An 18,552-nucleotide genomic window follows, 5' to 3' on the forward strand; every position below is an offset into this window, starting at 1 on the left:
CAGGCGGGTATAAATGCACTGACAAATTGACTGAAATGACAAAAAAGGTGTGTGTGCCGGGACACAGGTAACAAGGCAGAGGTGTGTGAATGACTATAGAAAGCTAACAAGGACAAGAAACATAAAAGGCAAGAAACAGAAAACGCTACGAGAGCCCAGAATGTGACAGCAAATTCTTAGAATTGCAAGCTCCCTAACATAGTGCACTGCCTCGAGTTCAAAATCACTGGCATCTACTTCAATTTCCTTTTAGGAAATGGCTTTCATTTTATTTTCAGTGATAATGCCAGTTCTCATCCTTTTTCTGTCGCTTAAAGATATATACTTGATCTGTCAGTGAAGGTTTTTTAATGATCAATGAAGAAGCTGATGAACAATCCTGAATTCATTGCATTCAGGCAAACTTGGCAAAGCAATGCAGATCAGCCAAAGAAAGGTCCATTGCAGCAGGCATCTTGCTAGTGCTAGCCTGACCCCACAGGTTAATGTAATGTAATGTAATAATATTTGGAAACAACCATTTTTACTGATTTTACAGAATTGATATGAATATTATTACAATTTTATTAAGCATTTATATGCTGTTCATTTGTTTGATCCTGGCTTGACATTAACCCCTTGAGTATCGCCCCGTTCTTTACATAAGCTTGGGAATTACACACTCAAAATAAAATAGCTATTATTCTTGTACCCTTTTGACTGCAGGCATAATCCTGGTGTCTTCTTTCCTTGGTACCTTATTTCATGTAGTATATGGATTTCCAAAATGCAGAGAAGACGAGGTCCCCCCACGCTTATTTTGCCACCCACATGTTACAAAATAAGGAACTGTTGTCGCTAAAGCAATGGCGTCTTAAAACCAGTTATACAGATAGAACCATGAGTTTTAATGCTCTCAAATGGTATATCCTGTTACCATAGAGATTGAAAATCTCCTAAAAAAAGGAATGAATGCAAAAAAACCTTGCTCTGTGTTCTCTGTGCATGAGAAAGCTGATAAGATGGCAGAATGATGTGTTGTTGCACAAGGCAGGCATCTTTCCTGGTGCAACTGAGCCAACCAAGAGGCTGGGTTTTGAGAGTATTTCATAGGTTCCAATACACCAGACAAGGTCAGTAAAGCGTGCTTGAATCCAAAACAATTACGTATCTGACCCAGGTCTGATGCTGACTTTCAGCTGCGGAGAATGGATCAGGTAGTCTGTTAGTCCCCTGAGCACTACTGTAGGTCGGTGATGCTGGCGGAACGAGGCTGGACAGGAAATCAATCCCTCCAATCGGGATCGTCACCTCAAGTCCATCAATCATTGGCAGCCTGAAAGGCAGGCGGAGCCACGGCCTCCCCGTTCACTTGGGCGAGTGAGAGGCCCAGATCGGGTGACACAGCACTAGAAAAGGGCACGGTATGTTAATTCTGCAAAGTTGCCTTTTTGGTGAAGGACGGAAGGACAGAGTATTGATTAATACAGATAAAAGCAGCTCAAGCAGTCATTTCATGGTATGGTATTGAGTCATGCCCGTGTCTGCATTGGAATGGGGCCTGCACTGTGGACTTAACAAGCATTTTAGTCTTGTTACATGACTTAAGATCTTATTATTTTTCTCTTACTGTTTGATAAGTGAAATTGTCTTACCCCATTAGCAAATCTTGAAATGTGTCGAACTGTCTTATCTCACAAGCAATAGAGTTATTTAGCAAAATAGTCAAAGATAAAAGTTTTTAAGTGTCAATATAAGACAAAAATACTATTTTTTTGCAGTGTTATGTCCTGAGTTAGCAGGAGGCATCCTGATCAAACAGTATTTGGCCAGTATTTTTCTACTCGGCCTCTTCTTATCCAAATCCTCAGCCTTGGAGTAACGCTCATTTTGTACTTAGTGGCCCACTTTTATTCATGCCTTTCCGTGCTTTGCCAAGAGATGAGGCTATTACAGAGAGGCAAGAAGGCATTACTATTGATTTATGATGTGCTGTTTGGTTTTGCGATATAATGCGAGATATGTTCATCCAGGCATGTGTCAGGGTAATTGCTTGTTTTGATACACCGTTCAAAAGTAAGCTAGTAAGCGACTCTGCTCTGTATGCCTGAAAACACATCTCTTGCTCACGCGTTTTGAAATGTCCTAACCCCAATTCTGTCTTCATTTAAGCCAGCTTGTCTCTTTAGTGCAAGAGATAAATACTTATTGAGCTCTTTATTAGGAACACCTGTACACCTAATTATCTAATCAGCCAATCGTGTGGCAGCAGTGCAATGCATAAAGCTATGGGTCAGAAGCTTCATCAACCAACAGAATCGGGAAAAATGTGATCATAGTGATTTTGACCATGGCATGATTGTTGGTGCCAGACTGCTGATCTCCAGGGATTTTGATGCCTTGTTAATGAGAGAGGTCAACGGAGAAAGGCCAGACTAGGTCGAGCTGACAGAAAGGCTACGGTAACTCAGATAACCATTCTGTACAATTGTGGCAAGCAGAAAAGCCCAACATGACAAACCTTGAGGCGGATGGGCTACAACAGCAGAAGACGACGTTTGGTTCCACTTCTGTCAGCCGAAAACAGAAAGCTGAGGCTGCAGTGGACACAGGCTCACCAAAACTGGAAAAAAAGTAGCCTGATCATCTTGTGGAATTCATGCCATAAAAATGTAAGCTGTTTTGAGAGCAAAGGGAGGCCCTACCCTGTATTAGTATAGTGTTCCGAATAAAGTGCTCTATGAGTCCTATATTTCTTTGCTGAATTTCCAAAGAACTTAATTTTCAGATCCAAGATCATACCTGTTCTGCAATTCTAAAGAATCACAATCTCTGCTAGAACCAGTTTGTGTGGTTCTCCTACCTTTGCAATCCATAGGATTCAGATCTAACTCAGGGTATTCAATACATCCTGTCAGTATTCTATAAAAAATAAGCAAATCAGCCCCTCGCCCCACTGGAGAATATTTTCAGTCGAGAGACATTCCTAACTTTCCTGTGGGAAAGCAAATGTACACATTAAATATTTTTTTATATTTTATATTACTTTCAAATGGAACAAGATTATTCATTCTAAACATAGTGGGTTTATCTTTTTATTTAAAGTGGGACTTCATTACATTGTATCTTCATTACCCCAGTTTGTTTTGCTACTGATTTGCAATAAACAGTAACAGGCTATTTTTTTCAAATGTAGTACATGTTCCTTAATTTTAATATGTACTCATTAAAGCGACCTTATGTGTGTAGGACTGTTATTTCCAAATAGAACCATCCAATGACTTACTGTAAATGGTGTTATGGTGTCATTATTTTTTTGTAAGTGCCGTTTGCGTGTGTGTCCAGTATGTGTGTGCGGGTTTGTGTGCGAGTGTTTGAGTGTGTGTGTCTGTGTGTGTGTCCAGTATGTGTGTGCGTGTGTGTGTGTTTGTGTGTGTGTTTTTGTGCATGCATGTGTGTACATGTGTGTGCGCGCATGTGCATGTTTGTGTGCGAGTGTGTGAGTGTGTGTGTGTTTGGAATTATTTTCGGTCACTGTGCCACAAGTGGGCAGTTGTGGCCAGTCTCCCCTGACACGTGCAGTAACCCTCATGGATGGAAGGCTGCAGTATTTTCATATTCTATTGAGCCAGCCAGTGGGACAGAATTGGATGGTCATGCTTCAGAGATGCTCTGTGGGGCACTAGATAAAGATAAAGTTTCCTTCAGACCTTCCTGCAGTTAGCAAAAAAAGATTAATTTGCATTTGATGATTTGAAGTCCTTTCAAAAGTGGTGGGGAGAGAGACACAAGGTGTTTACCAGTGTCATCATATAGGGAACGTTCATAGGACCTTATATTGGATCTTTGTGTTTGATAAAATGTATGTAGAATGGGTCAGCGTCCCTGCTGGTGTGATGTGTGCGAAATGATGTAAGAATTTACCCCCTCAACAGGAATATAAATATAAGTACAAACCTTGTAAACAATATATTTATGGTAAAAAAAAATAATAATACACTGAGTCAGGGAGCTAGCTTTGTATGTGGAAAACATTTGCCGTTTACCTTTAGATAACTGAACTTAGCTATCACCGTTATCTACTTTATAATCGAAATGAACATAACTTGACATCATCTCGCCGCTAGTAGCCTACCAAAGCACAATAAAATGAGTGAGTTTAAAGTGCCCTTTGATTTAGAAAGCAGTAGGAACGAAAAAATGCAACTTAGGCAACATCATCGGATCGAAATACCAGCAAGAACACCAAACCCCGGCGAAGCAAATGAAGACCCATAACGAAACTATTGAGTTATTTCAATAAATGCACATTATCTGGCAGTGTCCTGATAAACGTCTACAAAACAAATTGTGTATGTCAGTGTCGTCTGGTGCAACGTAAAATAGCATGCTAGCTAACGTTAATGCAGTGGGGATACATTATTGTAATAGCGTCGCTTAGCTAAGGTTAGTGCAGTGAGGATACATTATTCGTTAACTAACCGTTGCTTCGATAGTGGAGTGGGGGATACATTATTGCTAGTTAGCGTTCACAATACCTTTCCTTAGCAACCAATACTGTTCAGCGGAAGAATACATTTAACATAAAACATAGTTCCATTAAATATACATTAATTTAAAGTTAGTCTTGTCTTTCTGAAATAAATATGGTAACTGTTGTATAAAAGCATTATGAAACTCGAACCTGCGGCATATCGTGGATATTGGCTCAGCTAGGGGGTGTAACCATCGACATACGGCACTCTGCGTTCTCTTTCCATAACGCTTAAATCGGGCCAGGAGTGTGGGGTTTTTTTGGGGGTTTTTTTGCATTCATTCCTTTTTTTAACGGCGGAATTTTCAATCACTATGGTAACAGTATATGCCGTCGGAAAGCGTTAAAACTTACGGTTATATCTTTATTACGTATTTTAAGACGTCATTGCTTTAGCGACAACAGTTCCTTAATTTGTAACATGTGGGTGGCAAAACAAGCGTGGGACCTCGCCTTCTCTGCATTTTGGAAATCCATATACTACACGAAATGAAGTACCGTTCAGAAGACACCAGGCTATTCGAAAAGAATAGCCATTTCTTTTGGGTGCGTGATTTTCAAGCTTGTGCAAAGAATAGTTAAGGGGTTAATACCGTAATACCGTAAAATGTACCGTATAATGAACAATCTTTTATTGTTAATGTCAGAGCTAAAGATAAGTGACTGGAAATGGGAATATTACATTAACACATTATCATTTTTAGTCCGGAAATATAGCATCTTTGCTTCTTTTGTTGCTTGTAAAATCACTTACCTACTTTCCCCTTATGTTGCTAAAAAGCATTGACTACGGGAAGGTTTTATGTGAGAGCCATTGTAACTCTGTAACAGTAATTAAAATGTTATCAGTTTTATCACCCCTTTTTGCAAAAGACACTTGATGGTGTGAGTCAGAAAGTCTGACCTGCTAGAAACTTTGTGAGGCCACAAATTAGGAGTAACATGATATGTTTTCCAGTTTGTTTTATTGTATTTTTGTTTGTATTGTTTTTTATCATTTCCATCTGGAATTCTGTCTCCTCTTCTAATACAGGGGCCTGATTGTCTTGAATGCGAATGACAGCTACTACCTTGAACCAATTAGAGGGCTGGACTCTCCCCATCACATGATCTACCGCACAGAGCACCTGCCAATCACAGGTGGCACATGTGGACACGGCCACTGGGTGGGACACACAAGCCTCATCTCCAGCCTTCTTAAACCTTTGCATCAAAGGGTGAGTAGCACAGGAGTCTAACACAATCTGTGGCACCAGAAAATAGCTTACAATGGCTGGTGTATGCGATGTCAGTTAGGAACCAGTTCTAAACCGGTCCACTGTTTCCATTTTTTCTTTAAATCTACTCATCTGGCTATTCTGTTTCTATGCTTTGTGTTTGATGAGACAATTTATGTGGTGTACCACAACAAATGAGAACATCTGTGCAAGGAATGATAGCAGGCTGGAGAGAAAATGGAGCTGAATGCAAACCCTTGGTGAAGTCTATAAAAATCATTCTCTTGTTTACGATTGGAACCTGTGGGGTACCATTCCATAAAAGCAGGGAGTGATTGATGCTTTCAGCATTTCAAACAATTTCAGGACAACGTATTGTGAAAATGCCATGGTTTAACTTGAGCCTGGATTGACAGTCTTATAAAGTTGTATTTGATATATCATAGGCTTTGTGTTTATTTAACAAATCCACTGAGAGTTTGTTTTGATCCGGAATAGAAATGTTCGTGCTTTCACAATTTGTCTCTCACTGGGCATTTTTAGAATACATACTTATAAACCATAATGGGAGCAACTTAGAACACTTTGTCCTTCTTACACTTGCAAGACTGCAGACAGTTTGTCAAATCCCATCCAATAAGTATAGCTCCAAGGCCTTTAAGAGGTAAATGCTGAGAGGTGTCAGTTCAGCTAACAGGATTAAGTGACCGGTATGACCTCTGCTGCTGGACAGGGTTTGAGTTTTTTCCCTGGAGACACAGTCTAGAGGATTTTCTCTGAAACCCTGTGCCACTTCATGCACTTTCATCGTGTCAGAGGGGATTTCCCACAGATGAACAGAGGGACACGTGGGGTGTTAGGTATCAAATGCCACCACAGGACCATGCTTTGCCCATTTATCACTTTCCTAGTGCCAAGACTGCCCCCTCCAGGCACACCTCTTCCAGAGGCCTCCAGTTGAAAGCCCAACTTAGCTTCAGCTCTCTGGCAAGGATATGCTGCAAGATTGTATGGCTGCTGGCATACCTGCTTCCACACCCAATCTTACCCCATGATTCATTTGCATATTTTTGTTTTATGTTTTTGATTTTTCTCTTCACTGAACAATAATGATGCATAGATAATTAATCATTATGAAGAATTACTTCATTGCGCCATGCAGTATTAAATCAAGCTTGCTGCTTAACTCCTGAAAACTCCTGGTTCCTGCTTTGGATAATGAGCCATGTAAATAATGTTATAATAACAGTAAGGGCAGAAAATACGGTTATTATTACACTGTGGTCTGACCATCTCTCTGGCCATTAACTGGTGTTGTTACCTGTTATCGCAGGTGAGGCGAAATGCCTGGGGCACCACCAAGTTCATGGAGCTCTACATTGTTGCTGACAGTATGCTGGTAAGCACATTATTTCTCAAGAGTCAAAGATGTTTTTTTTTATCTTGATTTGACTTTGCACTCCACAATTTGCAGATTTGTAATCAGACAATGTGCTTAAAGTGCTGGTTCTCATTTAGTCAAGTGTGTTTTTTTATACACTTGGTTTCACCTTGTAGAAATAACAGCAATTCCTTTGTACTTATACTTTTTATACATTTCACAGAACCATAATGTTTGGGGCAAATATCTTCACGGCATTTCTGATTAGTCAAGTGCGTTCAATTGTTTCCTTATTGCAGACTTAAGAGAGCTTTACACTATTTTCCCAAACAGAATAGGCACTGCATCATGGTATCTTTGGCCAACTGTCAGCAGAATCTTAAATATTGTTCCACTGCACAACTGCATAACTAACGCTTTATGAAGTTTATGACTATAATATGGTAGATTATTTTGCATATTCTGTATAATAGTGTTGCCAGATACAACATTATATGGGTTTATGCTATTATTATATTTGATATGGTGTCATGGAGACACAGAAAGACTGTGTATGTGCAGTGGTTTAGAAGACTAATGAAGCTGAATAAAATCTCCTAGACAGTGTCTAAAGATCTAGTGGAATATTGACACATTACATAACCACACATGTCAAGTATTGGCTTCTCACACTGAAGTGTCAGATATTGATGATTTGACCCTGTGGCAAGTTGTCATTCTTGCCTTGCTCATAATCAGCCTGAAGTAGAGCACATCGCATGAAAATATGACCGCCCTTCTGTGCCACGATGAACGATGAATTCTATGACGAGACTCAGGAGGAAACAAAGCAGTAGGCTCTCTCACCTGCCAAATTGCCGGGTAGATACTGTAACCCACAGTTCTGCCCCCTATCTCAGTACGGGAGAGATCGTTGTGTGGGAGGAGAGAATACCAAAGAGGCTGCTAGATTGTGCATGGCCACAGGGTCATTGCAGGCACAGAGAATGCATAACAATCAATCTCCCAGAGGATTTCATTGGAGCATCTCACAAGACGTGCATCCTAAATATTTTTTAAACTCTGCTCCAAGACCAGACCATTCTCACTGTTTCTCATTAAGGCTGTAACTACACTACAGTATGCTGCATATGTCAAGAACATGTCATGATTAGCTTTGGCTTCACAAAATAGACAAACCATTAAAAACAGAAGGTACTTTTTTCAAACGACTTCACACTTCACTTGTCAAAAATCCAGATAATTAAGCTGTCAGGCTTGGCAAGTTTGCCAAATTTTGGCACATTTTCATGAAAAATAAATATGGCTGTTGGAATGCAAAGCTTGCTAAAGGGCTTTATCTGCAGTGTTTTCAGTTTTACTGTACAGTACAGTATGTGAGCCATGTTGAAACCATAAGGCTATGGTAGGCTGTAGTGTTCATGAATAAACTCTAAATATCTTTTCAGTCATCCTTCATTTGAACTGGTAGTGCACAGAAAACAGCAAAACTGAATTCCTATATCCCCTTCAGTCATTTTGTTGTCAGGACATTTTGTTATTTTGAAACGAAATGAGCACCACATTGCAAGAAACATGGTTTATTTGAAGGTTCTAAGGTTCATAAGTATTATGTTCCAACATCAATGGTTTTTTTTTTCTGTGGACAAAACTGATTCAGTCTTCCTTTTGCAAAGTACAAAATGTTATTGATTTTTTTGCTTCACTTAATTAGAGGATATTTTTATGAGCAGAAGCGGAAAGAAAACTCAAAACTTCTTGCAGAAGGTTTCATTTTCTGTTTTGGGGGGACATGTTTCAAAGTTCTCAAAGTTAATTTTGCACAAAGTACATTTCTCAGAAGATTAAGCTTTGCTGGGTAATGTAAGTCTCTTTTGTGGAAATCATTTTGGCTGATCATTATGAATCGTCGCTGTTTCCTGGTTTCCTGTGTGTTGTTAGTGGCATTTCACAAAACCCCTTCATTTTTCTGAGAAGGGCTATTTTAAGGCCTGGGTTCTGCGCTCCCTTAATGGCGGATGGCGGTGTGATCCTCTCATCATAATGTTTTAATTTAGTACAGAAGACAACACAGCGACCTTGGCAAAACAAAAATGAGGATCATGGAGATTGCCAATTACGTGGATAAGGTAAGGAAGTCTCCGCCTCAATTTGGACCCTTCAGGTTTTTGTTTATTCGTTAATCTCTTTTTGTCCCAAGGATGAAAAAGGGCTCCTTCAGCAGTTGTAAATTTAATTGAGAGCATTTTTCTCCTAAAAGGACCTGTCATATTTCCTCTCGGTCTGTTTATGTGTTCTGACGGAGAGAATATGCTTGCATATATAGAAGTGGAGTAGAGAGATGCAAGGCAACACATTGCCCAACCAGAAGTGCATTTCTGGGGTATGGTTGGATGGCTATAAAATATAAGAACACACAATATGTATAAGGTGCTGGCCTTAGGGGGTGTGATTTTTTTATTGATAAAAATTAAGCTGCACACATTTCATTTCATTGTTTGATGTCAAAGAGTACGCATTGGATCAAGAACTGAAGATACTATAGTAGTTTGAATCCAGTGTTAGCAGTCTGTAGACGAGAGAAACATACTGGGTTTTTTCTGTTTGTTCTACATTCTACTGTCTATGGTTTGTCCTCAGATAATTCCATGTCAGCCACCTTGATCATTTTCAAAAATATGACCTGTGTCAGCAATAGTAAAGCCTATTTCAAAAGCAATGCAGAGTGGATTACTATCACTTGAACATGCCATGGTGGCACTACTCTAGAGTGGCGCCTTAGCATAATCAGCACTAATGCCCAGAACTGGTTCTAGGCATAGGTGACAGGCCATCGCCTAGGGCCCTGTCTAGAGGCCCCCCTTTACATGGCAATATACACTCTCTGCTTTAGCTCTGTGAAACCACCGGCAATAAGCCAAAATAACATCTCTGCTTTTAGGCTGCTTACATTTTCAACCAAAATAACAGTTATTGTTGCACTATTTGAAGGGCCAGAATTGTATTTATGAATTTAGAGTTCCAAGCATATACACTTGAAGTCTGAAGTGTTTTTAAACCTGTAGATTACTGCTTACTAAAGTTCTTATACTGCTATAGCCGATTAAAAATGCATGACTTATCAAACCTATTTTTGAAAAAAAAAAAACATAAGTTCACGGATATCATAAATTCATGTTTTATTCATATTCATTTAGTTTTTTCATGATTAATTATTAAAAAATAAAATATTCTGAATTATTTACACATTGATTCAAGGGCAGGAACCAACTGGCACAGCCAGTGGCATTAATTCTTATCACAAATAGACACATTTTGCATGCTGCAAGAGACGTACTTTGAACAAACATTGGTAAACTAAGAAAGGAATACAAATAATTGAATTCCCATTTGTGTATATGGACTATGGGGGATTTTTTGCTATTACAAAACATAGTTATTAAGTAAATATGGTTGTGGTGAATCTGATTTTATTTTATTGTCTTGTTTGTAAATCTGGTGAGTTTCTTATCACTGTGTTATTATAGAAATTGTTGCTAGTGTGTAATTATCACATGGAGAGGCAGCATCTTTTTCTCTTGCAGAAGCAAAGAATACTTACTCAGTAAAAGTAGGGTACAATTGATTCCTCCACCCTAATTTACATATTGGGGGTTACAAATCTCACAAATTGCAAAAGGAAAGGTTCTAACTCAGTAAAATTGGGGTGAAATCAATTTTTTTGGCCTAATTTATATATTGGAGATTACAAATCTTGGTCTCCTGCGAAGGCAAACAATTCTAACTCAGCAAAACTAGGGTGAAATGGGTTCCTCAGAATGTCTGCTATATGAATCACATGAGATTCAGGCATTTGCCTGAGGAATTGTTTAAGCCCTGCACGATTTTGGTTAAGATACCCTCTTCTGATTTTGAGCCAGGAAAAACCCTGTACATATACAAAATACATTTTATTTGCTCACGTCTCCTCTTGGCAGTGACAGTGAATACCTGATAAAGGTTTATGGATTCACTGTTGCACTGTGAATTGAGATTGACATTCTAAAAAATGTAATGCTTTGATCCAACATTTCTCATTCAAGAATCCAACTGCCTTCTATTATTGTATCTGATGCTCACAAAGTTTGTGTAGGCTTTATCCCAACTTTCAAAATCATTAAAGGTAACATTATAATAGTTAATTAGTCATAAACATACAGTGCTATAGTTAGCATTAGTGCTGTATGATATATCGTATATTGTCAACGAGATATGAGCATGAGAGATAAACACATTGCAAAAGACAGCGTGAACTGCGATGAATAGTATTGCAACAAATTGATGTTATGTTAAATTGATTCAATGTTCATGCGCAATTTGTTTAATAAAAGCATGTTGGTAATATACGTTTTTATTTATTCAGTGGGCATAGGCTATGCATTGTCTGGGGTTACCTCAAGCAGTGTACCTCAAGCAGAAAGACATAAAAACTGTCCACATAACATAACATAACAGAACTAATCATCGCAATCATCATCACAATATTCAACAAAGTTAAGGCATATCACATATTTCTTCATATCGTGCAGCCCTAGTTAGCATGCTAGCAGGAGATGGTGCTGACTGTCAGTGATAGAGGTGCATGGGGGTGTGGCTCCAGTTCTACAGGGCTCTGAACATCCGTGTACCGCTGATTGGGCTGGAGGTGTGGACGGACCGGGACCAGTGCATCGTGAGCGAGGAGCCCAACGCCACACTCTGGTCCTTTCTGCAGTGGAGGCAGAAGCTCAAGTCTCGCAAGCGGCACGACAATGCCCAGCTGCTCACGTAAGAACCAGCACACCAACGCTGACCCTGGATCAGTGTCTGGAGGCCCTTAAAGTGATGGAACAAGGACCTGTGTTGCATAATGAATATTGAAATATCCTATATTTGTAATATAACAGAAGTTCACGTTCCATATCGCTTTCATAAAAATAACCAATCCCCCAATGTCTTCATTGACTCAGAAAAGTACAAAAAGACAATTTTCAATTGTAAATGTTAAAGGATTGTAAGGTTCACTGTTTGGTAATCTAGTTACTTGGTTGCTAAGCAACGACAGTTCCATCTCTGAATTTAGCCAGCATTCAAGCAGAATCCTGCCCTTTTTTGTTGTTTTGAACTTAAGGGTTGTTTCCTTCTCTGCGTGCCAATACCCTAAGAAAAACACTGGAGATTGAGTCGAGGAGGCTTAATAAGATGTGGAAAGCCTCATTTTATTTTACAGTTGACTGCTTTTGTTGTTTCAAAATCTAGGAGTAGAATATTTATGTAAATGGCAGGCGCATTGATATTAAAATGTTGTATGAACATGCATATGAACAGTGCTATATCTTGAAAACTAATAGCGCCAGTCAATTAACCTTCTTAGCATAGCTAAGCTATAGCTTAGTTTTTAAATTATTCATATCTTTTCACCCTGTACATGCTTAGCGTGCTTTTAACCCATATTTTGAATGCCAATCAAACTATATCTGGTCTAAAACGAGATTGTGACGGTGTGGTTGGCCAAGTCCAGCTGCTGACTTGTATCACACCAGCCATGATTACAGAAAGATTTTCACCAGCAGCCTCTATGGATAGATCATTTGTCTGTTTCGTCCTGCATGCTTCGCTGAGTTTGCTAACATACGGCAGCTCGACTGCCAGGAAACGGAGCCCTGTAAGAACTGTAAGAATGTAATGCTTCACGCTCGTACACAAAGATGTGCCTTTCCATTGTCAGCATTTCTGAATCCCCTGGTGATCCAAATAACAAGCAGAGACTGTGTGCAATAAAGCGGGATTGCATTTAAAACACTATGACACTTGATGTGCGCACACTCCAAACTGTGGTCCTGATGTGAGGGTGGAGTGTGGGGCTTTTAAATGAGGCCCTGTGTGACAGTTTTCAATGAGACCCTCTCTGAGGATGTAGAGCAGGGATTAACAACCCACGGTTCTCGAGGGCTGAGACCTGTTGGTTTTCCACCCTCCCTTTACCTGGGAGTCAGGTTTGAGAGAGTCTGGCCAATCAGTAGCACTAATTTACTGGGAGAAACGAAAACCAGGCTTTGGATTCGAAGGCCACAACCCTGCATGAGGGTTTAGACCAGAGGTCCTCACTCCTGGCCCCGGAGAGCGACAGGGTGTGCTGGCTTTTGTTGTTACTCAGCATTTAAATGATTAATTAAAGCAGTTAATTACACAGTCAACTGACCTCTCTAGGACCAGGACTGAGAACCAATGTTGTAGAGTGATGCTCTATTTGAGGTTGGAGAGTCAAGCTCTGTGGGAGGGTGTGGAGCATGTAGAGTGAGGCCCTGTCCCTATTTGTATTGCAGGGGCGTGATATTCAAAGGGACCACCATCGGCATGGCACCCCTGGAAGGCATGTGCAGCCATGAGAACTCAGGGGGCATCAACGTGGTGAGTAAGGCCTGCAGCACCGCTCCCAATTACCCCAGCAAGCAGCACGGTCAGGCTGCCGGGTCGATACCTCGCCTGCGTTTGATTATCTCCTAACGGGCTCCATTAGCGCCCCCACCACACCATCTAGAGGCTTGCAGAATACAAATCGGCACACAGAGCTCGAGTTGAGTCAATTCCTGTGACCTAGGTTAGAGGTGGAGAACACTTCCCGGGAGGTCAGTAAAATGGGGATCCTGTCTGGTATAACTAGACAGCGTTGCCCTCTGACATGCAAAGTCAACGCACCTTACAAGCTCAGTAACATGTTTTCATTAATGAAATAGCCTAATGTGTCTTATACAGTCGTTGAAATCAGTAGAAATGTATATCTTCTTGTCAACACAGTACACCACTTAGGAGAAATTGCTGTTTCCCATCACACTTAATGCCTTAATGCAAGTATTAAAGTTTTATGATACCAGCGGGTCCATGCTAAAATTTTGACATATACTCTTGCTTTTATGCAGTACCAGATGGCCCTCTTTGTTTTTTTTGTTTTTTGTTTTGTGTAGGTGTAGTTTTGTGTGTGTGTGTGTGTGTGTGTGTGTGTGTCTGTGCGTATTTTTTATTTTTATTTTTTTGCACAGGTTTAACCATTGCTTTTAATTAGATGCTTCTGGGAGCCTGGTTTTGATGATGCATTGACTGATAAAATCTCTCTCTTTCCCTCCCCTTCTCAACCTCCCCCTCTCGCTCCCTCCCCTTCCGCCCCCTCCTTTCTCCCCCCTCTCTCTCTTCCTCCCCTCCCATCTCTCTCCCTCTCTCTCTCTGACACCCCCTCTCCCCTCTTTCTCTCTCAACCCTCCCTGCTCTCTCTCCCATCCCTTCTCTCTCTCCCTCTCCCTCCCCGTCTCTCTCCCCTCCTCTCTCTCTGTCCCTCTCTCAGGACCACTCAGAGTTGCCCATCGGGGCTGCGGCCACCATGGCCCATGAGATCGGGCACAACTTCGGCATGAGTCACGACAACGACGGCTGCTGTGTGGAGGCCACGCCCGAGCAGGGCGGCTGTGTCATGGCGGCTGCCACAGGGTGAGCACTGAGCTATCCATCATAGCTGCTGTCAGCGATGCTGGTCCTTATTCATGAGCCTCACAGCACAACAGAGACTGCTGCTACTCTTAACAATACTCCCCCATTTCACTCCTTCTCCAATGAGGGGGCTCTAGTACACCCCTTCTCCAATGAGGGGGCTCTAGTACACCCCTTCTCCAATGAGGGGACTCTAGTACACCCCTTCTCCAATGAGGGGGCTCTAGTACACCCCTCCTCCAATGGGGGGACTCTAGTACACCCCTTCTCCAATGAGGGGACCCTAGTACACCCCTTCTCCAATGGGGGGGCTCTATTACACCCCTTCTCCAATGGAGGGGGACTGCTCCAATGCTCTCAACTGATCAGCAATATTATACAGATGGATAGAGACATGTAAGCTGTCACAGCTTCTTTGTATTAATGCTTGTTCAATTTATAAGCTACAGTACCAATGCTTTTGGAAACACAGCTGCAATTTGCACTGCTGTTAATACAGTAGCTGATACACACCTGTGGTGCTCTTTTTGGTCCTGTGATTTATGTTGTAGCATGGCAGTGGAAACTGGAGTATACCATCCAAATTTCTGGAATGTTCTCAGAGCCAAGATGGCATTAGACACATGCATCCATTTGACAACAAAATGTGTGATATCAAAAAGGTCTGTAATTATTATAATGGCAACTGCACATACATAACAAAACAATGAATATGCTGATTGTTAAAGGGGAACACTGTAATTTACTGTTACTAGGTTTTATTGGTTTCTCAAAAATAAAAAAAGGTCTGAGTTGCGCTTTTGTTGTTGCATCCGGTATGTGAGAAATAGCACAAAGACTTGCACAAGTCATGCATTGACAGTGGGTGTGGCTGCACAGGAACACATCAACTGGGCATATTTTTCCAGAAGGGGAACAGTGGTGTGTCATAGTTGGCATGTATCATTGTTGAACTGATCCATGTACCTTCAAAAATATATTTTAGGATGTTTAGGCTTTAAGTCTACCTCAGTAAACACCCCCTGTGTGACAGTTTTTCAATAGTATACATTTCTGTAATATCCAGCTATACCAGCTTGACCAGCGTGAAAACTGAGCAGGGTATGAGCTCGTAAACCAGCATGGCCATGATTGTCATAAATCTACCTGGGTATCAGCTGGTGTACCAGCTGGTGCTGGTAGCTTGTCAACCAGCTACCAGCTGTTTCAAAACATAGCTTGAGCTTGTCAAACCATGTCAAGTTGGTATGAACGGGTCAACCAGTTAAACCATGTTGAGCTGGGAGTTTGTCTGAACTGGTGAACAACCTACCAGCTGTTTCAAAACCTAGCCTGAGCTGTTTTCCGCAGGGTAAGTGTGTATGTGCTGTCTCTTTCAGGCACCCTTTTCCGCGAGTCTTTAGCCGCTGCAGCAAGAGGGACCTCGACAACTATTTCCAGAAGGGAGGGGGCATGTGCCTCTTCAACATGCCCAACATGAAGGACCTGGTGGGGGGCAAGAGGTGCGGGAACGGCTTCGTGGAGGAGGGGGAGGAGTGTGACTGCGGAGAGCCAGAGGTGAGGCAGTTCTGTGACCAGGGATAGTTCTCACCACCGGTGGGGTTATGGGTTAACTGGACTTCTTTTTTACCGCTTATTTATTTCAGCTTCTGCAGTTTGCCCGCGGTTTTATGTCTTTAACAGATTTATACAAAAAGCTGTGGCGTCCTACCTTAAGTTACCCAAGCCTGCGGAGGATGAGCTCCCCTCTATATTTGAGTTCCCACCAGGGAGCTTTTCTTCTCACCACCGTTTCATCGTTTTTACTTCCCACTGGGGAGTTTTTTTTAGCTCACTTACTGGATTTCTGCAGGTTCAGGCTCAGTCTTGCCTAATTTTTCTTGTTTTTCTGTAAAGCATTTGTGACAGTGTCAGAATAAAATGCAAGCAGTCAATCACTGGGAGACACGAGATAAAGTTATGGCATTTTTAGCTTCAAAAATAAAAATGCCTGCCTTTTGTTTACTGTTAACTTTTTTGAGCTACTGGTGTCTGAAGGTGTAAATTATTTATTGACTGTATTGAACCCTGGCTTGTAAAGCAGGAATCCATCCCACAAGACCGCAGGTTTTTTCTCTACCACGTCCATTGCAGGTTTTTCACTGTCACAATTTTGCAATTCAATTTCTTTCTCTCTTGAGGGGCAAGGGCAGTCCATATTGAAAGTGTTTTCTGAAACAACGTCATACATGGGAGAATATTCCAATAAAATGATGGGGTATTAACACAGTATCATGGCAAGGTTAGTTTTTTTGTCTTTAGAGCTATTCAGTTATTCACAGTGACATTTAAGCCAGTCACTGCAGCCAGCTGGCCCTGTGTTTTGTATGCGTGTTGACTTAAACAGGTCAGACCTAATTTAAAACCAAAACTTCACAAGTACAAAATTGAACTCTTTCTGCAAGTGGATTAATGGGCCACACTGAGGCGGGCACAGGATTACTGCAAAGTTTAGAAGTCTCAAAACTTCCTGAAGTCGCAGTCTTGTTGCTGGGCATCTAGGACAGCCGAGGCAAAACAAGTTGTCTCTTTGACAAGTTGCAATTGCCTGGGATAATGGCTGTGATCATCTCGTCTCGAGCTTTCCCACAGGAAAAGCAGCATTTGTGCGTTCTCTGTTCATTGGCACCTTGCATAAACCATGTCAAACTTTTTTCAATCGCTAGTGATTCAATTTCTGGACTACGGTGAGGGAGGATGAATTGGTAGAGTTGTTGGACGAGAGGTCTGCACAGGCTGTTTGATAATCCAGAATCTTCTCCAGCTATTGTTGGGGATGGCGGATAACCACAGGCACATACACACCTGGGGAAAAGCAATATTCAGATAATCGGCCAGTAATAACACCCTATTGTGTTTACTCACACAGAAACGCTCACTTTGCTTTGGCTCATCCCTGAGCTTGCCGTGCCAGTCGTTCCCTCATGAATAACCTGGCCGGGGTGGAACATCACTAAATTTCAGTCAAAAAGGTCCTTCGAATTCACAGATTGCCTTCCATACACAGCGTAGTTGGCTTCATCGTAGCATGTGTGGCGAATTGGACTTCCCTGTTAAGTGTCTGTGTTCTTCAGAACAATCTAGGAGGAGCCCACCGCAAAGCCCTCTGTACCAATTTGACTATGAATAACACTACACTGAATACAATGTGATTTTATAAGAATGGGGCTGGATTAAATTAAGTGGTATATTTCTGAATTGGCTTTCAAGATCAGACAATGCGGCTGAAAGTGGCTTTAAAAGGTGCTTTTAAAATATGCTTGAAAACAATGTCATTCACTAGTATTGGCCATTCATTAAGTGCACTGATATATTTATACAAGCCTGGCACAATTCATGTGATCCAGAATGCTGCAGCCCGTCTGGTATTCAATGTTCCCAGACATTCACATGTCACCCGCCTGCTCAGCAACCTCCACTGGCTGCCTGTTATGGCTCGCATCAAATTTAAAACTTTGGTGCTCGCATACCAGGCAGTTAAGGGATGAGCCCCTGTATATATTAAATCCCTTATCAAGACCTATACACCAACAAGACCCCTCCGTTCTGCCACTTCGTGCTGTCTGGCGCCTCCCCCTCGCCACACCTGCACTTCACGCTCACGACTGCTGTCTGTCCTGGTCCCACGGTGGTGGAATGACCTCCCGGTGGATGTCAGAACGGCAGAGTCTCTGACCTCCTTCAAGCGCAGACTGAAGACTCATCTCTTCAAGCTACACCTTTCCCTCCCTAACTCACCACCATGATTATTAGCCTTAGACTGTAATGGCACTTATGTATAGATTGTATAGATATTGTTACTTGTATAGATATTGTTGTTTTTTATTGGCTGTTGTATTGTTGTATTCAGGGTATTCTAGCTGCCAACTGTGGTATGCTAGTTTGGAAGTTGATTGTACTCT

The 18,552-nt window shown here is 41.4% G+C and overlaps 1 protein-coding gene across 2 annotated transcripts in view; it reads left to right on the forward strand.

Annotated features, from left to right (window-relative positions):
- The window catches only part of LOC133130356 (disintegrin and metalloproteinase domain-containing protein 33-like), a 104,522-nt gene that overhangs the window by 67,523 nt on the left and 18,447 nt on the right, over positions 1-18,552 (forward strand). For both annotated transcript variants that reach the window (XM_061244890.1, XM_061244891.1), the window contains exons 6-12: positions 5,547-5,730; positions 7,064-7,129; positions 9,169-9,240; positions 11,751-11,917; positions 13,456-13,540; positions 14,469-14,611; positions 15,991-16,168. In XM_061244890.1, the coding sequence (XP_061100874.1) occupies positions 5,547-5,730; positions 7,064-7,129; positions 9,169-9,240; positions 11,751-11,917; positions 13,456-13,540; positions 14,469-14,611; positions 15,991-16,168 (895 nt within the window). The remainder of the gene's footprint in view (positions 1-5,546; positions 5,731-7,063; positions 7,130-9,168; positions 9,241-11,750; positions 11,918-13,455; positions 13,541-14,468; positions 14,612-15,990; positions 16,169-18,552) is intronic.

This window comes from Conger conger, chromosome 6 (genome assembly GCF_963514075.1).
Source record: "Conger conger chromosome 6, fConCon1.1, whole genome shotgun sequence".
Classification (NCBI taxonomy): domain Eukaryota; kingdom Metazoa; phylum Chordata; class Actinopteri; order Anguilliformes; family Congridae; genus Conger; species Conger conger.